Source organism: Candida theae, assembly GCF_024610275.1.
Source record: "Candida theae strain CBS 12239 chromosome Unknown scaffold2, whole genome shotgun sequence".
Classification (NCBI taxonomy): Eukaryota; Fungi; Ascomycota; class Pichiomycetes; order Serinales; family Debaryomycetaceae; genus Lodderomyces; species Lodderomyces theae.
Genome location: NW_026261438.1, coordinates 73,607 through 97,449, shown reverse-complemented (window position 1 = coordinate 97,449; position 23,843 = coordinate 73,607). Strand labels below are relative to the sequence as shown.

General features: G+C 40.6%; 7 protein-coding genes across 7 annotated transcripts; 2 read left to right on the top strand and 5 right to left on the bottom strand. All coding sequences in view use genetic code 12, as the record gives it.

Moving 5' to 3' along the window:
- Positions 1-1,095: 1,095 nt before the first annotated feature.
- Positions 1,096-3,384, bottom strand: KGF57_002973 (uncharacterized protein; the record flags this gene model as incomplete). The annotated part of the gene is made up of 1 exon (XM_051752343.1): positions 1,096-3,384. The coding sequence occupies one exon, from the start codon at positions 3,382-3,384 to the stop codon at positions 1,096-1,098; it is 2,289 nt and encodes a 762-aa protein (XP_051608410.1).
- A 295-nt stretch (positions 3,385-3,679) lies between these two features.
- Positions 3,680-5,677, bottom strand: GPR1 (Gpr1p; the record flags this gene model as incomplete). Its single annotated transcript, XM_051752342.1, has 2 exons — positions 3,680-5,236; positions 5,438-5,677. 2 exons carry the CDS (start codon positions 5,675-5,677, stop codon positions 3,680-3,682), a joined length of 1,797 nt encoding a protein of 598 aa, XP_051608409.1.
- Positions 5,678-6,602: 925 nt separating this feature from the next.
- On the bottom strand, positions 6,603-9,941 carry KGF57_002971 (uncharacterized protein; the record flags this gene model as incomplete). Its single annotated transcript, XM_051752341.1, has 1 exon — positions 6,603-9,941. One exon carries the CDS (start codon positions 9,939-9,941, stop codon positions 6,603-6,605), a length of 3,339 nt encoding a protein of 1,112 aa, XP_051608408.1.
- Positions 9,942-12,375: 2,434 nt separating this feature from the next.
- On the bottom strand, positions 12,376-13,884 carry AUR1 (inositol phosphorylceramide synthase; the record flags this gene model as incomplete). Its single annotated transcript, XM_051752340.1, has 1 exon — positions 12,376-13,884. One exon carries the CDS (start codon positions 13,882-13,884, stop codon positions 12,376-12,378), a length of 1,509 nt encoding a protein of 502 aa, XP_051608407.1.
- Positions 13,885-15,522: 1,638 nt separating this feature from the next.
- On the top strand, positions 15,523-16,425 carry KGF57_002969 (glucose-6-phosphate 1-epimerase; the record flags this gene model as incomplete). Its single annotated transcript, XM_051752339.1, has 1 exon — positions 15,523-16,425. The coding sequence occupies one exon, from the start codon at positions 15,523-15,525 to the stop codon at positions 16,423-16,425; it is 903 nt and encodes a 300-aa protein (XP_051608406.1).
- Positions 16,426-16,623: 198 nt separating this feature from the next.
- Positions 16,624-18,423, bottom strand: KGF57_002968 (uncharacterized protein; the record flags this gene model as incomplete). The annotated part of the gene is made up of 1 exon (XM_051752338.1): positions 16,624-18,423. The coding sequence occupies one exon, from the start codon at positions 18,421-18,423 to the stop codon at positions 16,624-16,626; it is 1,800 nt and encodes a 599-aa protein (XP_051608405.1).
- A 4,100-nt stretch (positions 18,424-22,523) lies between these two features.
- SUT1 (Sut1p) lies at positions 22,524-23,717 on the top strand (the record flags this gene model as incomplete). Its single annotated transcript, XM_051752336.1, has 1 exon — positions 22,524-23,717. One exon carries the CDS (start codon positions 22,524-22,526, stop codon positions 23,715-23,717), a length of 1,194 nt encoding a protein of 397 aa, XP_051608404.1.
- Positions 23,718-23,843: the final 126 nt, after the last annotated feature.

Genomic DNA, 23,843 nt, shown 5'->3' with positions numbered 1-23,843 from the left:
TTTGCTGCTGCTGCTGTTTGTTGCATGCTACACAAGTGGTAGTGTACATAAGCACACTATCTAACAACACAAAACAAGCTTACAGAGTTTTTAATTCCCTCAACAGCAGTTACCTAATTGGATACAATACACAACAACAACAACAACAACAACAACAACAACGGAAACCACATGTATCCGAAAGTAACCAAATATAACAACAGGTTAAGAAAAAGAAAATACACAGTTATTATTGGTATAGAGCACACACATACTGATATATTGTGGCGCTCTTGGACCAATAGACGAGCGAAACACAATGGTTGGTATAAGTAGAAAGTATGGTGTGCATCTAGTGTCAGAGATGATAAACACACAACCTTTATTGCACCATCTGCAGAATGCCACGCAAAAGTAGAAATAAGCGCTGTACACACACACACACACACAGCTCGTACTCCGATATTTACACACTTGTTTCTTCTTTGTCAACAGCGTCCTCACATTGCTTGCAACTGGACCTTATACAAGTTTCTTCCCCCCCCCCCCCATGACTTTGTTGACTTCAGATTGCTTCTTGAGCATTAGTAAGTCGGAGGAACACTGTTTTCACGTGTAGAAATGCATTGCATTGCATCATATTTTCATCTGTACACGACTTTCGTAAGACAACGGGAAAATGTAAATTTTTTGTGTTCCGCTACTCGGTTGTAAGTAGTTGATATAACCGAGCCAGCTTACACAAAAGGTATGTGAGTAACCGGCGTTAAACCAATGCGTGAACGGAATAAAATCGGAGACAGGCACGGTCCACAAATCGTCACCTAGACAGTGGTTTTACCCTTGTACCGCAAACTTCTATTTATCCCTAGTAATTTCAATGAACGGATTTAGTATCTACAGACTCAGTTTTGTATCGATTCGATTGGTTAGACAGAATATCATTACATGTTGAGGTGTTTGCCGATCAAATTTTACAGGTCCCTCAAGTATCGGAGTATCTCTTCTATTCCCACTGTTCAAGCGTTAAAGAGTAACTTTCTAACCCGTGTATGTTGCAAGCAAATCGTAGTCAGTCCTCGCATCTGCTATCTAGCCTCCGGTAACTCGTACAAGCTAGTTACACCACTTCTCTGGGCACTGTCTATATCCAAGTTGAGGCTTAATCAATTCTCCGAGCGGTTCGAAAACGTCATCCTCTGCATCTTCATCACTTAAAAATACTCTGTTCAAACGATGACACTTTGCAACCATATCATACACAAATTTAATAAACGCCTCTCGGCCTTCAAAGAAATGCAATGCAAGTCTACTCACCGAAAGCAACTGTATGTTGGGACAGTTTATGAAATCAGCACAGTCTGAAGCAATGTTGAAGGTGTTTACATGTAATACTTCCAACTGCGGCAAATCAATGACAAAAGGTGGAACCCCCTCGACCAACGCCTGGCTTATGTCTAATACCCGCAATTTCTTCAGATGCTGAATGCTTCCATGGATGGGAGTCTTCTGTATATGTGCAACAGACAACACCTCTAAACTGGGAGGCAAATCATTTAAATCCATCTCGTCATAGTTAGCACTGGAAAGAAACAATGTCTTTAAATTTTCAAGCGGCCCCATCTCGGGCCATGAGGCAAAACTCGGATGATAAAACTGAAGATGAAGATGGACTAGTGACGCAGGTAGTCTGACGAGGTCGCGATCAGGCGGATGAACATTCGACAATTCCAAAGTATACAAATCGGGAAGATGAGCAAAATCCAAAGACTTTAACCGAGGAGGACAGCCATAAGTGTAGATGATCAATTTTCGTAACCTTTGGAAAGAATCGGGCACTTGACCAATACACTGGCCATCACACTGCATAGTAATATATTTCAATGAAGATGGGAGCAGTTTCCAACTGAATGTAACAGCCACCGGCACCTCAAACGATATCCAAGTTAAATTGGAATGAGCAAAATTGTGATTTTGCAATTTATTGTACCACAACATAAGGCGCTGTAAATGTAGAGGGATATCGAACTCGCCACTATGTGTAAATCGGTTGTGATATAAATCCATACTCTGCAAATATTTCAATTGCTTCAAATTTGTATTTCTCATTGAGCTCAAAAGGTTCCTTGATAAATCAAGACTAGTTAAGTTCAGGGGAAATTTGACATCGTCCATAGATTCGATACCAGAATCCTTCAATGTCAACCTATTCAATTTCTTGCAATTGGCTAACCCGGACATCAACCTACTGCTATTCAACTTGTAAATCTTTTCCACCACCAACGTTTGCAAATTGGGAAGATGGAATTTAGGTCCAAAGTATATTCCTTGATGATTTTTCAAAATCAAAGTCCTCAACCGTGTCGGTAGCTGGAACTCGTCTTCCACCGCAAGTAGGAATGCGCCGCTGTCATACACAAATCTTACCGCTTCAAGAGAGCTTGTGCCCGGAATTTGGAAAACCACTCGATTTCTTTCCATTAGTCTTTGCTGACAACTTTTGAAACTAAACTCGAGATGTGTCAATGTAGCTGGAAATACTGGCGTGAAAAACAATACCAAATCGGGACAATCGATAACTACCAATTTCTGGAGATTGGTCAACACTTCTATCCCATTCAAGGACAACATTCTTGAGCATTGTATCGACACACTCTCAATTGTTTTTGGCAAGTGCATGTCCAGTAAGTGACTCATGCATCGTATTGTGACACACCCTTTATACTCAAACAGACGAAGATTGTCCAAATAAGCAACGTCGATCACGCTCTCTGCAAGATTCTTGACTTCAATCCGCAATTCACGGATTGACGTTGGTAATTTACATCTAGATGTATGTACATCAGTCAATTCCAACCTATGTAAAGTTTTTGGAATATAACGGACATGTTGAGGAAGAACCTTTCCAAGCCTCAATGTCTCAAGTCCTTTTGGGTATTTAGTCAATGACTGCTTCACTCCTAAATGTTTCAAACCTGGCCGTACCCCGACACCTCGATTGATATTCAAATCATGAATATCGACACCAAGAACAGCCCGCTGTACTTGCTCGTCGGTATTGTACCCGGCTACATTGACTTTGAATTTGATCCCCAGTAAATCCACCCCCAGGTCAAGGATCTGACAGATGGTTGTAATGTCCGATTCTACAACCTTGGGCCTATAGTTCAACCGGGTCCGTTCATGGAAAAATTTCTCAATACTGTAGACTACCGCATGCAGTCCCGTCCAATATTTCAGGACTTCCACCATAGGTCGTCGGTAGTTGATGATCATTGATGTCAATTCTGGCACATTTTCTAGATAGTCCATTGTATCCTCATCGTTCATGAGGTATAACAATATGTTGTCTAATATTTCCTGTGGTAGGAATGGTAGCCTTCTAGTGGCAGTGGTAGTTGTCATTATGCGTATGTGCCAAGTCCTTGCTGGATCGGATGCTCAATCTGTACACTCGTAAAAATGTGTTGATTATCCGTTATCTCCCCCACATGCACACATTACACAAAAGTATACACCGCCATTATCAATTCATGCCAGCTACAATGCGACGAATAACTAACCAACCCACTGTATACTCCTACAGCCCCTCTCCCCCCACCATTCTTGTAACTTTTGCTAGCGATTAAATATTATTCATTTGTTGACTATAAATTTATTAGATACGTCATAATATAGAAACAGTCCCCTCAGCCCCAAATCAGGACTTCAAAAACTGCGTAAAGTCTAGTTCGCTCCCCTCGTCCCCTTCCTCGTCACCATTACCGTCAACATGGCTTGGCGATTGTGGCGTTTGTATATCCGCATTGAACACGGGCACGCTGGTCTTGCGCCTTTGTGGAAGACTAAGTGTAGGAATGGTACCAGCACTTGATCCATGCTCGAACTTGTGATTCGAATATTTTTCATGAATTTGTGGTGGGAAACTCAACTCACTATCATCATTGCTAGTTGTGCTATTTGGTTTCTCATTCATCATTGTGAAATTTGATTTGGCTCCTTTTGGGTTTTGAGGTCCAAAGTTTGCAAATTCACCATTCTCTTCTTTTTCTCTCAATATCTTGGTAATATACTTGTCCTGAACTTTGAAAATATTCTCCTGAGTCGGTAGTTGAAACAATGGGAATTTCCATCTATTCAAAACTCGCCGCCAAGCTTTGTATCCATCAAGATCAACCAAGGCAGTACTAGCTGTAACCGAATTTCGTGCAATGCGCTCACTTGCCTCTTGAGTATTTGAGAATGGCACAGAACTGTACCTGTGTTGTTCAACGCTATTTTGAATGATGTTGTCAACGCGGTGTCGATGCTCCTTTTCAAAATTTCTCATGGCAGTATTCCTCCAAGGCTTTTCTCGAAGGAAAAATACAGTGGAATCAACAACTCCACTGAATGGCTGGAAAAAAGCACCTAAAACGTTCAACCAATAAACTGGTTGGTGGGTCTCCTCATAGTTGAACTGAGTACATTGTAAGATGAATGGGAATAACCAAAGAAAACAGTACGCAAACGGGTATATGAAAATCGTCTTCATCTGTTTTTCAATCACTTTCTGTCGCCTTTCAAAATGTTGTAGATTGATGTCCTTGATGGATGAATCAGTATAGTCATCTGCCAATTCTTCTAAATCGTCAACTTCATCGGTATCCAGTTCATTCTCTCCACCGCGAACTCTTGAACGGCCATTTTCAAGAATTACGCCAGCAGTTGCTGGCTTCCCCGTGCGTACTGAATCCTCCGGGATCAACATTTTCGGAAACAAATGATCCTTTATTGAGCCGAAAAAGAATTTCAAGGATGCAAAAAAAGTTGGAGATTCATTATTGAAATGACCTGCATTTCTCTGATGAATATTGGTGAAATCCCCACCCAATGATTTAAATTCTCTAACCACACGAATGTAAATCAAGCCATAGAATACAAAAATGGCCACAACAATACACCAACGCGGAACCCAACTCAACACTAACCTGTACCAGACAGGTCTCATTGGCAAATAGCACCAACAGACAAGAGAATCGTATCCCATGCTGTTAATAAATGCTAAACTTGCCAATACCAAGGGGATTAACACCGATAATGCATAAACCAAGTATCTCATCTTGTACAATCCACCTTCCACTCTATTGGAGTGAGCCAGTCGGGTATTCAACGAAGGTTTGAAAATCAACAAAAAAGTGTGCAAAGCAAATGCGAAAATTGCTATATCTGCTCCTTCAATCGCTGTAGCTGTGAAAAATCCCACAACTTGGCAGAACTTTCGGTTATAGTATGAAATCGAGTGCGTTAATACCCTACTTGGATAAATCAACAAAATCACCGCCTTCAATAAATCAAACAATAGCAAAAAGGAAATTAGCTGGTGACGAAAAACAAGTCGTTTCGGATCGATGGCTAGAAGAAAGTATAATGCCAACAACACTGCAGTAATGGATGCGCAAGATGAAGAGATGGCCACGACGCGAAATACGAAATTCTGGTGATGCGTGAATCTTGTGACTTGATTGTTGATAGCACTGTCAATTTCACTTGCTCTCTTGATGAAGTGAATGATTGAATCAATAATGGTATCACCGCCCGTTGTAGAACCTGTTACGGTAGATGCTGGGATCGATACAGCTGGCAGCGTAGTTGCTATTGTAGTAAACGTATGCAACGTATGTTGCCGTAGAGCCGACAACAGTTGAGACATCACCATACACCTTTTCTTCTATTGGAATTCAAACAGAAACAAAAAAAAAAAAAGAAATAAAGAAAGATGGAATAGTTATGATGGATGTAATAAGATGTCGCCTCTCAGACACTAAATGTGATGCATAACCAAGATCCCTTTATCAACACAGGATAACAAGTTGTGCGATCGATTTGAAAACTGCTTCTCCGCGACTCTTGTGTATAGTGAAAGACAGAAAAGTGATGTGATGTTTTGGAGGACGCAGGAGTGTTTTTTGAACTCTGGACGTTGTTTCTGGCTGTATAGTTGGAACACGCGAAGTTGGATGTGTGATTATCGCAAGAAGTTGAAAACTTTAGTCGAAGGATGATATATCCCTTTTTTCATTGACAAATTAATCTCAGTAAGTCTAGAAGAAATAAAACAATTAAAAGAAAAATAAAAAATAAAAAAACAAAATAAAATAAAATAAAAAAAAAAAATTTTTTTTAACGTTGCCTTGAGTGTTGCCCCCTTCATTTAAAATAGAGAGACTTTAAGAGCAATTCATAGTTTCCAGCTCACAGAAAATAGTTTGTGAGATGTGTACGCCTACTTTTGTTTGAGAGACTGCACCAGCAATGCTGTCTTCTTAGCCCTCTGTCGTTGTGATGTAGGCTGAATTAGACCACATGGCACAACATTTTTTTGTATAGCCAGTGAGAGAGAGGTCGTGCAATTGCAATCATTTCCCTAATTTATTTGCAACCAGCCGCCTTAGATACACAACTGAATTTCGTGCAACGCAACATATCCCATAATCATACCAGACACCCTACTTATCTCTGTCACAACGTTGTTGCAGATTCTAAGATTTGGTAAGATGGTCAGACATAAAACAATCTTTAAACCAATAAGTCATACATTAATCAAATATAAAATTACAACCGAAATTTTTTTATCAATCCGCTTACAAGAGCATTGGGATCATAATAGCAACAGCACCCGCAAAAGCCTTCAAGTTTAAAATATTAGTTGAACCACTATTTTCGAGGGCAGCAACAGTCTGGGCAGTTTCTCCACTATCAACAGGTTGTTCTTGTGGAGCTTGTTCTGATGCTACACCAGCAAGAGCTTGACTCTGTTCAGCCTCTGGTGAAGCTTCTTCCGGAGCAATAGCTTGTGGAGCTTCTTCTTCTTCGGCAGCAGCAGCAGCAGCAGCAGCCTCCTGTGAAGCTTCTTCTTGAGCAGGTTGTTCCTCAACAACTGCTTCTTCTGCTGGAGCTTCGTCCTCGGCAACAGCTGCTTCTCCTTCTTTACCTCCCTCAATCGGTGTTTCTGTAGCTTCAGCTTGTCCTTCTTCAGTAATAACCAAGTAAGTGGTCAAGGTGACTGTGGTATAGCTTGTAGTGTGGATTTCGGTTGTGTAAACATCACATTTATCGTCTGTTGAACATTCCTCAACAGTATAAGTAACGTCGGTAGTACATGGGACAACAACAGTTTCAGTTACATATGAAGCAGGACAGTAAGTAGTAATCACAGTCTTTTGAACAGTAACGGATTCAGCACACTTGTTATCTTCGCACGAGGTGATGGTAACAGTGGTTTCTTGAGTCAATGTGGTGAGAACGCTATCAGGAGCTTCAGTGACAACAGCTTCAAGTGATTTAGAAGTTTCAACCTTTTCAGTACAAGCTGCGTTCTCGTCACACTCGGTGACAGTAACAAGCACATCAACAGTTCTTGTAACGTAAGATGTAGATTCTTCAGTTGTTTCAGGAGCGTCAGTGGCAACAACCTCAACTGATTGAGAAGTCTCAACTCTTTCAGCACAAGATGAGTTTCCGTCACATTCTGTAACAGTAACAAGTACATCAACGGTGTTGGTAACATAAGACGTAGAGTCATCAGTAGCTTCAGCAGCGTCAGTAATGTCAGCATCGTCAGTTGGCTCAGTCTGTTGACTACCTTCAGTCGGGTCGGTTGGTTCAGCAGAATCAGTTGATTCAGTTGTTCCAGTTTCGTCCTCAACTTGAAGAGCAGCAACTTCAATTGGCTCACAGCCAGCACCAGTACCGGCATAAACAACATACCCAACTTCAACTTCACAAACAGAAAATGGAACAAGCTCAGCACGTTTAACAACTGAACGACGCTTCAAGGCAACTTGAAACTCAAGTACATTTCCTTGCATGCTCCAGCCAGATGAAGCATCAGCCAATGCAACAATAGACAAAGCACCATCTTCACCAATGCTTACATATTGATCCTCGCTAACTTTCAAGTAGCCATCTTCAATAGTGAAACCGACAACTTCTCCATTGGCAATAGTAATATGTACACCATCAGAACTAAATGCTTGTAAAGATCCAGACAAAAGTGCGACAATTTCGAATGGCTCTTCTGGGTTGACAGAATCTGTTGGAAGGGAAGCTTCAGCTTGCTCACTTGGTTCTGTAGCATCTGTTGGCTCTGTAGCATCTGTTGGCTCTGTAGCATCTGTTGGTTCAGTAGCATCTGTTGGCTCTGTAGCATCTGTTGGTTCTGTAGCATCTGTTGGTTCTGTAGCATCTGTTGGCTCTGTAGCATCTGTTGGCTCTGTAGCTTCCGTTGGTTCTGTAGCATCTGTTGGTTCAGTAGCATATGTTGGTTCTGTAGCATCTGTTGGTTCTGTAGCATCTGTTGGCTCTGTAGCATCTGTTGGTTCTGTAGCTTCCGTTGGTTCTGTAGCTTCCGTTGGTTCTGTAGCTTCCGTTGGTTCTGTAGCTTCCGTTGGTTCTGTAGCTTCCGTTGGTTCTGTAGCTTCCGTTGGTTCTGTAGCTTCCGTTGGCTCTGTAGCTTCCGTTGGCTCTGTAGCATCTGTTGGTTCTGTAGCATCTGTTGGCTCTGTAGCATCTGTTGGATCACTTGGTTCTTCTGGATCTTCAACAATTGGCTCCTCTGGGTCAGTCACTGGATCTTCAACAATTGGCTCCTCTGGGTCAGTTACTGGATCTTCGACAACTGGCTCTTCCGGGTCTGTGACAGAATCTTCAACAATTGGCTCCTCTGGGTCAGTTACTGGATCTTCAACATTTGGCTCCTCTGGGTCTGTGACTGGGTCTTCGACAATTGGCTCCTCTGGCTCTGTTACTGGTTCCTCTGGCTCCTCTGGATCTTCGACAACTGGCTCTTCCGGGTCGGTCACTGGTTCTTCAACATTTGGCTCCTCTGGGTCGGTCACTGGTTCTTCAACAATTGGCTCCTCTGGCTCCTCTGGATCTTCAACAATTGGTTCTTCCAGGTCTGTGACCGGATCTTCAACAATTGGCTCCTCTGGGTCTGTTACTGGCTCCTCTGGGTCAGTCACTGGATCTTCGACAATTGGTTCCTCTGGGTCTGTGACTGGTTCCTCTGGCTCCTCTGGGTCTGTGACTGGGTCTTCAACAATTGGCTCTTCCGGGTCAGTTACTGGTTCCTCTGGCTCTGTAACTGGCTCCTCTGGCTCTATTACTGGCTCCTCTGGCTCTATTACTGGCTCCTCTGGGTCTACTACTGGCTCCTCTGGGTCTGTAACTGGCTCCTCTGGGTCTGTAACTGGCTCCTCTGGGTCTTCAACAATTGGCTCTTCCGGGTCAGTCACTGGATCTTCAACATTTGGCTCCTCTGGGTCTGTGACTGGGTCTTCGACAATTGGCTCCTCTGGCTCTGTTACTGGTTCCTCTGGCTCCTCTGGCTCCTCTGGGTCTTCAACAATTGGCTCTTCCGGGTCAGTTACTGGATCTTCAACAATTGGCTCCTCTGGGTCTGTGACTGGTTCCTCTGGCTCCTCTGGGTCTATTACTGGCTCCTCTGGGTCTGTTACTGGCTCTTCATTCAAGACTGTATCAAAACGGACCAAGTTGTCTAAAGCAGCGCATCCGCTCGCTGCATCAGTACTAATGAAGTAAGGAGCAGCATCACCACAAGCATAAATTAGCGCATTGTAAACTAAAATTTCATCTCCTTCGTTGTTTGTTGAGATTGTCCAAGTATTATCAGTATCCAACTCGTCATCAATAGAATAAGTTTTCAACAACAAGTCAGCTGAGGTGACACCAATCTTGGTTGACTGATCATCATTCAAAATCAATTCGTTGTCATCATTGAATCTAAACCTTTGCTCACCATCAATGTCAACAAATTCAGCATATTGAGTATCAGGATTGATTTGGACATAAACTTCAGCTTCATTGATTGTAGCTCTAAGTTTGAAATTTTGATCGTAGGCTAAGGCACCAGCGGCGAAAAGCATCAAAAGAGTAGATGCCATTTGACTCACTCTCATTGTGGGAAAATTTAAGCTCTTAGCGATTGGGAAACTGGGTTGGAAGGGAGTGTTTTATTTGAATGAAAGACTGAATTGGAAATGAGAAAGATTTCCCATATACTTCTTGTCCATTAAACGGGATTTGAAGTCGTATTAATAGTCAGCCAGTCCTCCACCTTGCCATGTAAATTATTATAAAAGTTCAGACCAAGTTCAACCCCAACGAACGGACACACACGCACACACACAGACGCTTTTACATTCACAAACACACGCGGTACACGCATATCACACAAGCGGGAAATCACTCTGCTGGCTAAGCAAAAAAAAAAAAAAAACATGTGTGGTAGTAAAAGCAAACGAGTTGAAATAATATTCATCAATTGAAGTTGAATAATACCACATGGCGCTTCTCCAGCATACTTTCTCGTTGCTTCCCCTTTCTGGACAATCTAGTTGATGAAATAATAACAAAATTTGTAAACAAAAAAAAAAAAAACACGCAATTGTGATTCTGGTGTCTCCGCAAAAGTTGAAAAAATTATATCAGCGTGTGCTCAAGTTACCAGCCATTTTGAGTAGCCAAAGCACGTGTAAAGGCATTAATGTTGTATTATCGTGTATATCTTGGCATTCTCCTTGAAATAGCAGTTGCTTTTGTTTGGGGGGGGGGAGGGGGGTAGGCAATAGTGTGTTTATAATATCATGAACTCTTGTAAAGATATTTTTTTTGGGGGGGGTGGTAAGATATTGTCTTGGAGAAAAAAAGTTTGTTGCAGATTTTGTGCTTAGGTCTTACACAGTGCGTAATCAGAGGATACTGAAGAAGAGAGGAACCATCGTTTCGGTTCATAGAGTGTGTCGGTGGGGTATACTGTCTGTGTGTTTCCCCGTCCGCAACTTCATTACATTGAATTTGACTTTTGCGGTCCTAGAGATGTCGGTAGTGCAAAATTCGTGGCTATCGTATCGGTTGCGTTAAATGTAATAAATTGCCCAAGATTCAAGATTGAATATTGTCGTAAAAAAGAACAAATTGTGATTGCCGATTGCATAATAATATTTGTAACTCTAGTGTAGCAGACGGTAATGAAGCGATACACGAAAGCTTAGCTAATGAGACACTCAATTACACCACTGTGAGATATTAGTGGTAATGTGTTGCTGCGTACAAGTCCCAAAACACAACCCTTGCAACTCCTGGTACAAGATAGCACGAAACGCATAAGAAGAATGGTTTGCAAAAGAAATTTTAAGGTTATAAAAGGTTTCAAAGGTGAACATGTTGGGGGGAGGTAACGGTAAGGAGACCCTGTCGTATTGAGCACTCTACAGTGAATGGTGAGTCCTGTCAATATGAGCAAATCTCAGTATGTGAATCAACATACTACCGTAGATGAACGATTGTTCATTCAATCATTGTTTGGCCAGAGCCAAAATACTACTTAGTAGGCTACACGTGACTTTTATACGATCACATTCCACCTATGTAGCTGATGGTGGGCGATTTGAGAAGGACAGCTCACTTGTTGTAGCTAAAGTGTAATAAGAGAAGACATTCTGTTTTGCGACAAAAGTAGGGCTGTGAGACAAAAAACGTTGACAAGTTTGTTCCCAGAGTCATGGAGCGGATGGCAATAGCGATGGCGATGGTAATGATAATGATAATGGTGCATACATCGATGTGGTTGTTGGGCTAGGGGGTATACATGATACAGTTATTAGGGAATTGGAGAAATAACCCAATTTGAAGTTGGATCAGTAGGATAATGCAAAATATTTTGGAATTGTTAAAATCACAAAGTTTTTAACCAAGACGTTACTGGTTTGAGTTGAGCAGGATGTGCAGTTGTGAACCATTTCCAGTCACAGGAATTAAGTACAAAATTGATCAAAGTTGTAGAAGTTTGTGTTAGATGTAGTTGCTTTACCCCTTTGTGCTCCTCCATCTCTCCCATTCGATAACTCTTTGTCACTGTTTCCTTGTACTCATTTGTCGTGGTTCATTTTCGTCTGGGAAAAAGACATTTCACATGGTTTTGCACCTACACCCCCACCCCCAGAGTCTGCCAAAATATCAAACATTAAATCGCGCGTGTGTATTAGTATATATGTATAGGATTAATTATTAAAGTTAAACAGATCGAAAGCAAATCCAATTCCATTAAAAAACAAACAAAGAAAATCAAACAGTAGAAAAGCAGAAACAAACACCGCAACTAAAACCACCAAACCCGTTAGGAAAGAAAACCAAAGACCACAACTGGAAGGTGCTCGAAATGCAAATATGTAGAAACAAGTGGAAAAAATAAAAAAAAAAAAAGTTGGTTCAAACTGGTAGTGTGGGTGAATGGATTCCTGTGCATATCAGTGCGTGTTTGTGTGTTTGTGTGCAAATGCGTTAAAGTCGTAGTATCCGTCAAACATAAAAATCATTCTCTCTCTCTCTCAATTAACCGTTGATCCCGGGTCTCGGCTTTTCAGTGGGCCCATTACCACCACCGGTAAGTGCGTTGGAATTACTAATCAAATCTTCAACTGAAGTGGTTTGAGAAGTAGCAAAATTTTGAGGATCTTCGTCAAACACTGATGGGGTTTTGGATGATTCCGAACCCACATCCTCTTCATCATCTTCTTCAAGATTCTCCTCCGCGACTCCAATACTTTGTCCTCCAAGGAAGGAAAGAGATCTCTGTGATGACCTGGAGCGAGAGATGTTGCCCATTTCAAAACCTTCTTCCTGTGTGTTGCGGTCTTGTCCAACCTGCAATTGTTGCTGCGATAATGATGGGTACACCCTTGAGTAGGCAAAGTTCTCCAAATCACCTTCACCTCCCTCTCCACGAACTAATCGACTAGTAGTGGCCAAACTACCGCCTAAAGGGTCATCATTTGTAGCACTGTAATACTCCAATTCTGTGTATGACCAACGACAACGTTTGTTGGCTTTAGGTAAATACTTGAATTTGACAAATTCAAAAACCACCAACGATAGCACAGCACCGCCAGTTAAATCCACAAAATAGTGATGAGTCAAGTACATTGTGCTCCACCATAACCAAGATGCATAGAAAACCCAGAGAATCTTCAAACGGGGGAATAACCAACACATAAACAAAACTTCCATTATACAACAGCCTGAATGTAAAGATGGGAAAGCACCAAAAATGACGGGTGAGTTTGAAAATCCGGTAGTGTACATATCCACTCCCAACAATTCATCTATACGACCCAATCCACCCGGTGAACCATGCATGGTGTAGTTTGCTGGTTGTAAGCCGTACAAGTTCTTGTACCAAGGTGGAGCAGCTGGGAACATCAATTGAATCATGACACCAAAAAGATTCATGTATCCAAAAGCAAAACCAAATGATCTCAAACTCGTTGGAGGAGCAAAGAAAAACATAATTGCAGCAACAACAAAAGGAGCACCAAAATGGGTTAAACCATAGGGTAACCAAGCCAAGATATCCAAGCCTCTATTGGTGATAGTTGCCAACACATTTGATAAATCATCACCATACAAGATAGTTTCCATTGCTGGTAAAACTTTAACAGAAATGGCAGGTTTCCAAGAATGGGGGATTTTGGAACTGGTGAAATAAAAGCCCAACCATGTCAAGATGGGGAGTGCTGGAAGAAAGAATTGGGAAGTAGCTGGAACAGAAAGAATGGTCAACAAGCCAAGTAAAACGGGTAATTTGTAAACAATGGATGCAGGGTATATTATAAACACAAATAACCAAACACTAGAAAGAAACCCATAGTGCAAGATCTCTCCTTTGGTGAACTTGTGGTGCTTTAGTCTGTGAATACTAGTGCTGATGCTGGTATTGGTTTCCAAATCGGCCAATGTTGATGTTGGAGACTTTTCCAGTAGGAAATAGCTGTTGAAAGATTGATATGGTTTGCGTAGTATAGATGAAAACGAGGTCGATCCATTGTAATTGATGCGAGACATCTTTGATTAGGCCCACTTGTACTGTGTAAGTATGTATCTATGTATGTATGTATCTATGCTGTTTTGGTTGGTTGCTTCAAGGACGGGTTAGTGAATTTGGTTGTAAAGAAAATCCCGTCTGTTTTGTTTCGTGATTTCTTCTTTGATGAGGAAAAAAGGAAAACGGAGAACAAGAAAACAAAGTCTTTTAGTCCGTGTGTTGTGGGCTGGGTAGTGGTAGTCAGTCAGTCAGTCAGCCGTGATACAATCAGTACTGTGTTGATGAAGTTGTTGTTCAAGTACAAGTGGAAGATATACGTCTCTCTGTGTAGGATGAGGAAAGAAAGGTTTGACGGTTTAATATAAATTTGTCTGGAAATTCATCATCCATACTTTAGTTACTTACTTTACTTAGTGTAGTTAGTTAGTGCAGTCCTAGAGTAGAGAAATGAGAGAAAAATAGGAGAAAAGACTAAAAATGCGACATTTTGTTAACGACATAAACTACTACTTCTATTGTGTAAGGAGAAAAAAGAAAAAAGGAAGACATTTTAAAAAAGAAATTCAAACAAACAACAACAATCGGTCTTTGCGACTTTTTTATCGCTGACAGCAATTATAAGATTACATACGCACACTGTCTCTTTATCTCTTTTTTTCACTCACACATACACACATACACACACACACACTCTCTCTCTCTCTTTCTCTCTTTATAGACTAAGTTGTTGAATATACCCACCCTCTATACTCAGAAGAGTTGTATAGCATCTGACACTTCAAGTTGAGATTTGTTACTGTGTAATAGAAACAGGGACTCAAATTTATGTCACGTTTTTTTCGTTTTAGTTTGTGTGTCTTCTTCTTCTTCTTCTTCTTCTTCTTCTTTTCTTCTTTCTGCCGTAATTTTACGACACGACATTGAATTTCTTTTTTTTAAAAAAAAAAGAAATTTTTTTTCTCGGAAGTTAAGTTTTAGAGCCGAGGCGCCTTTTTGTTCCTTCTCACGTATGTTTTTCTGAGCAGCACATTCATATTGTGTTTATGCATGAGGATACATCATGTTGTCCTGCAGTCTCACCTTCCCTGTCCCTTTGAATATTCTCATTCCAGGGGGATGCGCTTTTCACCAGTTCTTTGTACCTGCATATGATGTTTATCAGTACACACGGATATCTCTTCATGTCTAACTAAATCAACTTCAATCCTTCTCAATCTACATGTCCATGATGCGCCAAACAACAATCAGTCTACAACTGAATATACCAGTTGGATCAAGACTTTTCTGTTGCAATGTCTTTCAATAGAAGTATAAACAAGATATGCATTTCAATGGGGAAGCCAATCTCGATCCATGGTCACCTCGATAACCTATCCTAAGTTAGCTAACACTAAGCCATCAAGTCATTTCGTTCTGTGTGTGTTTGCCTTCACACTCCACACCCACGAGGGTTGAAAAAAAAAAAGGGAGTTGCAATTTCTCGTGTACTGTGGATAATTGCCAACGCACTTCCACATCTCAACAACGAAAAATTCAACATCCACAATCGCAGTCTTTCCCTCTTTCATACAGCGTCATTTACACATACTCACTCACTCACACTCACACTAATACTACTCTCACATCATACAAACTCCCCCCCCCCTACTCAATCCATTATGCCAGTCGAAGAATTAGAAGACAGAGTCATCCTAACCGACGCCAACGACTCCTCCACCAAATTGACAATTTTAAAATTCGGAGCAACAATCATATCATGGCACCACAAGGGCCAGGAGAAATTATGGCTCTCCCAAGCCGCCAAACTCGACGGCTCTAAAGCAGTACGTGGTGGTATTCCCCTAGTCTTTCCCATTTTTGGTAAACAAAAAGATGCATCGCATCCAACTGCCAAATTACCCCAACATGGATTCGCTAGAAACAATTATTGGGAATTTTTAGGTCAGACTAAAGAAACCCCCTCCACGGTTCAATTTGGATTAGGGCCAGAACAATTGGATCCTGACACGAGATCCAAATGGCCATTTGATTTCACTTTGATCCTCACCATATCCATCTCGCAGGACAAGTTGCATCAACATATTGAAGTTGAAAATACCGGATCGACTCCCTTTGAATTCAATTGGTTGTTCCATACGTACTATCGCGTCGATGACATAACTGACGTTTTAGTTAACAACTTGGTTGACATTACTTGTTTTGACCAATTGATTGCCGAACAATACACGGAAAAATCACCAGTGCTTTCCTTCCATGAGGAATTTGACCGTATTTACAAAAATATTAACCAAAATCGTACGATTCAAATCATTGACAAGGGCAAAGTGTTGTATAATTTACATCGTACCAATTTGCAGGATTCAGTCGTGTGGAATCCGTGGACTGCAAAAGCGGCAGGAATGGCCGATTTCGAACCCAAGGATGGTTTCCACAATATGGTGTGTGTTGAACCGGGTCATGTGAGCTCAATGGTGGTGTTGCCAGCTAAGCAGAAATGGAGTGGTGCGCAAGAGATTGAAATTGGAGGTGAGATTAAAGTACAAGCAAATATTTTTGAATGACTGACGGGTATAAAATCGTATAGACTTTAAGAGACAATAAAACAATCCTTTCCTTTTTTTTTCTTTTTTTTCCTTTATTCTTTTCAAATTAGACTCTTTATTTGTAACTTACGTACGGGGGTTTATATATATATATATTGTGGTGGATATCTATAAGGCTCCTTCTCCTTTTTCACTTTTTTGACTATTGCACTTGTGTTATTGAAACTTCTCCTTGAATCGTTGATACTTGTTTAATGATTTCTGCGATGACGAAATTGTAGGTTTGTTATACAAGGAAAATGGTTGGGGTATAGTAACAGACTTTGATTTAGGTAACGATGATGTCTGCTTTGACGTAGTCTCTTTAGTAGTAGCACCATTTATTGATTGCAGATGATGATGGCTACCATTGTGGGTTGTGTTCAGCAGCTGCAGCAAAGACTTGAACGATGAAAAGGATTTTGATGGACTCATTCGAGAAATATAAGGTTGAGAAGATGGTGTTCCATTGGAATGCCTGCTTGACATTGGAGTAACTTTGTTTTGATGATGACGAGTAGTGGATGTGGGAGGCTGCATACTCGTTTTGGCAACTGTTGTTGATCCTCCTCCTTTTCCTGAAATAGTTGTATTGGTTGTACTGTTTTGATGGAACTGGGGTATCAGTGGTTTCCTTTGCAATTGTGGTATGCTCAGTTTTCGTTGCATTTGGGGTATCAGTGGCTTTTTTGTCAACTGCGGGATGCTTGATTTCTTTTGTAATTGGGGTATCAGTGGCTTTTTGTTCAACGTCGGCTGATTATATGTAAGCTGACTAGGCTTGGTAAATGATCTTGAAGAGCCAAATTTGCTCACACTTTGATGGCTGTCTTCATGCTGTGTTGGGTTCCCACCACCACTTCTACTTTTACTCGGCTCTTTCATCAAGCTAGGTATATTGCCACTAGTACTTAATGGCTTCTCCATTTGCAACATCAGCGACTCTAATGGCCCTGGACCTACTTGATTGTAACGAGTTGGAGAAGAGTTTACCACGCCCGCCATTTCCAACGAGCTAGGTCGTTTTTTCAACTGCGGAGCAATTTTTGATGGTGGTGCCACTCCTGACCAGACTTCCTTATTAGGCGATCCAGTCTCTGTAGTCTGTCTCAATATGGAATTCAAGTTGTACGACGCTTTACTTGGTGATATTTTGCTTGGCGATATTTTCCTATTTTCAGGCAGGTTCTGTATATCCGAATTCATTTGATGTTGTTGCTGTTGATGCAAGATGGGTATTGCAGTAATTTCATTATTTTCATTCAATGTTTGTCTTCTCTTGCTGGCACTTTCAATATTGCCAATATTTTTACCAGTGAGTTCGGCTGATGAAGTAGCAGCTCCTGCTCCTGCTCCTGTTCCTGCTCCTCCCCCCACATCAACTTCCATTGACACTTGCAGTTTCTGTGGAGAGGGTGTCTTGGTTCTATTATGTACTGAGTAGTGATGAGATATCGATTCCATTTGTTTGAATTTCGACATGTGTACTCCGCTATACCTTTTGTTTCTTCGTTGGCTCACTTGATCATCTACTCCGTACAGTGATGAAACATGCGACGATGAATGGAGATGCGTATCCGCAGTTAATCGTTGAGCTCTCATATGCAATTCTGAAAGTACATTGTTGGTCAATTTGTGTGAGTACCCTTTGCTCAACATGCTTGACTCAGTTGGTGACTTCAGTAGGTCAAGAGTTGGATATATTTTTGATGACAGTTGAGGTTGTGGTGGTAGGGTGGAGGTTACGTGCTGGGGCTGTTGCTGTTGCTGTTGCTGTTGCTGTTGCTGTTGCTGTACCAAATGCTGTGCCAAATGCTGAGTGGGAGATTGGTAGCTATAGCGAGCGTGGTTATCATCTTGTTGATGATGTTGCTTGTGATGGTCATAATTGATTGGAGATGAATCCAAATGCAAGTCTCTAATCTTTTTGATGGGTGTATTTAGCGATACGTGTTGTTGATGGTATGTTTCGGTCATACTCTCATAGTTGTTGTTATGTGGACTAATCTTTACGACACTTGTTCCAGCTAGTAGGTTTCAAAAACTGCTAAAGCACAAACCAGTTTTTTAACCCCCTGATGTACCCAGATCCATTTTCCTACAACTATGTTTTACTATTTCTTTTTTTCGTATTTGACGATGGAAGCACGATTCCCAATCGGGTCAAATAGTAAACAAAACATAGTAATAGTGCGCTACCTGATTGTTGATCACGTGTTGGACTTTCTATTTTAATGAAACACTAGGTTTGAAACCAACCTGACTCTCCCTAAATCATTTTGAAAAGTCTTGCTTACAGGTCGGTTTCAATTTTAGAGTATAGATTTTTGCTTTCGAGTGATAAAGCTGTTTCTTTTTTTCTTTTTACTTTGTGATGAAATTCGTTTCAATATGTGTGAAATCTTTGGAGTTTTCCGTGGAGAGACCTTAGGGAGTGTGAAGAGAGCAGTTCTCCTTATTAATGGTGATTGTAGTTGATTTCCATTACAAGTAGATCATAAAGAGTCCATACTACCTTGCGCTGAACGGATAATCCCGTTTACGGACAGCTCAATTACGGAAGAGGAGCTTTCTTGCTCCTTTCAGTGAATATGGATATACGGATGTTCGAAGGAAATTAGCCTCATTGCCAGTTTTACCCTTTATCGCTTTGCTGAGTAAATCAAACGTTTGGCTGTGTATCGTCGGTTCAAGGGTTGAAAGATGCAAAAGGGGCTGAAAAGTACAATAAAAAAAAAAAAAAAAAGAAAAATTCAGATAATGGAGGATACAGAAATTTATCAATGCCGAGGAAGTTTAGAATGCACAGAGTGGATGAAATCATATAATGGTTCTTACTGCTGATTTTCGCTATTATTATAACTTTCTTTTTTTTTTTTGGCTTCGATGCTAAATGTACATAAAAGCCTAGCTAGTTACAACTAGGGTAACGCTCATAGCTAGCAACGGAAAATGTGACTTTTGACTGTTAATGCTAAAAGTAGCTCTAATTACAAAAGTCAAATCGATATTTAGTACAGGAGTTAATGCACTTGTTACTATCTCAATTTCTTATTCTCCGGTTTCCAATACCCCACATTTAAAAACAATAGAACTAAAAAAAGAAATAAAAAAAAAAGAAAAAAAAAAGAAAAAAAAAAAGTTTAGTGTTGTTTGGCGACGGAGTTTTTGAAACAGGAGACGCACAATGTGATAAACAATCAAAAAGGAGAAAAGGTTTTACTTTTCCTCGGTCCAACTATAATATCCACAAGATCGTAATCACCCTACAAATGTGAAAACTCCGGGGGGGGGGGGAAGTTTTGATTCACTAATGTGGGTCTTCAAAAGAGATACTTTGTGTCAGTCTACTATCCTATATTCCTCATGGATGCTCTCTTGCTAGCCGATCACATGCAATTGTCAAAAGAAAAGCATAGCAGCACCAAAACAGTAGAGTTGAAAGATTCATTACAATCCCTGGCAAAAGGTGGATCTGGAATTAAGTCTTCACATATCTTCCGTATAAGATTCGACGTTCTTCCACCTTAGCTTCCGCCTCAGCTCTAGCAAGATTTCTTCTCATGATGACGAGAATCTGGTTTATCCTCGTTTATATTACTTATGTGGCGGTTATAGGACAAACGGGTTTGTGTGAGACAAAATAGTTGGATATCGAAGGAAATGAAGCAGCAGCGCAAAATAAATTGAGTAGCAGAAAAACCTTCACATGGGAGGAGTAGTGCAGGTCGTTCTTAATGTCACCTCACCCCTACTGACTTAGAGTCAGCTGAGAAGTTCACGGCAAAGTGGTTCTTTGTAGAGTCTAGTTGAGGTGTTCTCCACTCTTTACAAAGAAGAGATGAAACTTTAAAAAAATGAAAAATTTCAATATATCCGCTGTACACTAACAAATCTTCTTGCCTTCTATTATATTAGATAGAGCAATGTACATATATATGTATGTCTTTAATAAATCAAGTCGAAAAGAATGAAAGAAAGAGAGGAGAAATTTGTCTAAAGAGACAGAGGGATATCGGATAAGCTGTCTGTTCCTTCATCCTGTTCTCCTCATTTCTCAATTCTTATTGTAAATGTCTAAACTTTTATTATTTTTCTCTCTTTCTCTCTCTCTCTCGGATCAAAGGATATGTACTGCAATAATTTCCTTATTATAGAATATCCACCTCCATACACACATACTTCGGAGTTTTCTCATTTCAACAATTTTATATTTTTGTATTTTATTTTTCTCCGACGCATATCGCAAAAAAAAAAAAATAAAAATAAAAAAAATAAAAAAAAACACATACAACAGAAGAGGATTAACAGTTTTCCAGATCTAGTGGGGGTTAAGAAAAGAGGAGAGAGAGAGACAGACATATAGACATACAGACATACAGATAGAGGTTATATAAAGAAGAAGCAGAAAGCAAACAAACAAACAAACCACGCACACACACACACACACACACACACACACACACACACACACTAGTTACCTGCCTACTCTACTGTCTATACCTCGTATCTCCTAAAGAGTTTTTAAATTTATCAACTAAGGCGGATTTGGGTGCAGAAAAAAACTCCGAGGCTTGTTGTTTCATCGTGTGATTGTACATATATGAATACTACTCTGGTTATGAGCTTTTGAACAATTTTTTTAATTTAAGCTCGGTCCAATGCTGTGCGAAAGAAGATACACGCGGAGATACCTTAGCCATATGGTTACTTACTTGTTTTAGAGATACTGGTGTTTGTAAAAACTTCATATATTTACATGTCATAATAATGTAGTGCAGATGTTTATTGTTAAGATGATTCATTTTCCGATTTTCTCCGTGCACACAGTCAAGTGTAGTGTGTTTGTGTAAGCTTATCTAATGGAATACATACTCCGACAACAGAAGTAAGTAAGAAGTAGAAGAAGTAGATGAAAGTACACGATTAAAATTATTGTCAGAAGGAAAAGAGTCATCTGCATAGCGTTTAAACTTTGCTTTTGCTTTTGCTTTTGCATTTGCTTTTGCTTCTCCCGTATCACATTCAGCCGAGGGTCAAATAACCTGCACCTTCACACACTAACACACTCATTTGTCCTCTGCTGTACATTTTTTCTTTTTTTTTTTTTTTCCTCCACCATTGGTAAGGAAAACGGTACGGCGGGTACTCTATTGTTTTATGGGATGAGGCGGTACACTCCGAAATTGGAGGAGAAGTCCAAATTTAAAGAGAGAGAGAGAGAGAGAGAGTTGACTCCTTATCCCTAACTCTCGGCATGTATGTATGTATGTATGTATATATGTATGTGTATATATTTTTTTTTCTTCAGGCTGAACGGAAAACTGCAGCGGGAACTTACTGTGCCTACCCCCAATTCTCTTCAAAAATATCTTTTGATAGGGCATAAAAAGAATTACATACATTTTATTTCTTCCATTGGCAATTGAGGGGGGATCTTGAATGGTCTTATCGCAAGTCTCATGGCTTCGGAAATATGTACCGGCTCAATCTTTCCTCAACAGGCAATAGAAAAAAAAAAGAACAGCAATCACTCAAGCCGTGTATTACACTTCTACTTCACCTGCACCTGCACCTGCTTCTACTTCACCTGCACCAGCACCTGCTTGGTGGAGGCACGGAAATTATCACGAGCTAAGGAGACACTAACGGAGTTTAATGTAAAACGTTAAAAGGCTATGACTATATTTATCCAGTGGAAGAGAGGATGGGAAAACCCGTTCATACTGTATGCAGGAATATCCCGAATGTCAATTCCCCTCACTGCGCAGCGGACAAAGTTGCACAAAGCCATTTGTCTTTGTATTGTTCTCTTTTTTTTTCTCTTTTTTTTTGCAACTCTAGAGAAAGAATCACATTTACCCGTAAGACCACAAACCGTAAAAAAAAAAAACCATCGCTCAAAGGGAAATAAGGATTAGTAGAACTCTTTGTATAAATATAACATTTAATTCCTCCCTACCCACTTGAAGTCATTTTGTCTGTTAATCACACACATATATATATATACTTCACGCGAACCAAAAGTTCTTCTAATTTCCTAATTTGTAACAATTACTAAACTACATATATTCGTCATGTCAGATTTACTTAGTTATTCCATAATGCACCAACCAAGATCACCAACATCGTCCTATGGATCATCACTCAGTAGTCCAAAGTTGAGCTTCAATGCTCCTCCTCCTCCACAACAACAACAACAACAAAATGCAGTCTTACCACCCATTAGTGCACTCATGCAACAGCAACAGCAACAGCAACAACAACAACAACAACAACAACAACAACAACTGCTGCAGCTGCAATCACAGATCAGGTTACCACCCCTCAATACCTCAAACTATACATTGACTAGACCAAGGTTGTCAAGCTCAGGATCAGTCTGCTCAAACCTTACAGAGCCTGAATTGCCACATTTTCAATCAAGTAGAGATTCGCATCATGGATTGGGATTGTTGAGCTCAGCTATATTCTTGGACCAGCAGCAACACCAAAAGCAACAACAGCAACAGCAACAGCAACAACAACAACAACACCAAAAGCAGTACGATCTCCTGTTTCAATCAAGCTCAAGATCATCTTCGGTCCCTTCGTTAGCTTCATCTGCTTCTTCCATCAGTTCCTACCTGCCAGTATCACCAGCAACTCCCGAAATAGCCAAAGCCAACTTCCCACATCAGCCGACACCAGCGTCAACACCAAAATCCATCCCCATCACCACCACCACCACCACCACCCTTTCAGCATCGTTTTCGTCTACATCCACATCCTCAAGCATGTCGCCCAACAAGAACAAAAGAAGACAAAGACTCGGCCCATCTTGCGACTCGTGCCGCGCCCGCAAAGTCAAATGCGATGCCAAAATCACCATTCTCCCACCATCAACAGCCTCACTCGCATCAGCATACAACCTCACCCCACAACAACTCAACACGCTATCAGCAACACATAAGTTGTGCATGGGCGAATTCCAACTCCTTTACGTGAATGACAAATACATTCACTTCAAACAATGCCAATCGTGTAATGGCAAAAACATTGACTGTTGTTTCTCACAGGGGTTCACTAAGGAAGATATCTTGAGTAACAAGAAGAAGGTGAAGAAGTCGCTGAATGTATCTGGTAAAGTTGGAAAGGAGTCTACCAGCAGTTCCAATGCAAGCATCCGCAAGAAGAAGTTCAAAAAGAGTGGTGAGGAGACTGAAGTGTGCTTGAATAGATTGTTGAGCTGTGGCGCGTTGACTGAAGCTCAAGTGGGCATCACTACATGAGACAATTATACTTCTTTACTTGGAGAGGACAGAGTTGTAAAGGACAATTTGTGCATTCATTTTTCTTTTTCTTTTTTTTTTTTGTTTTCACTATTCGGTTCTTGTATTGTTTAATTCATTTTGGAT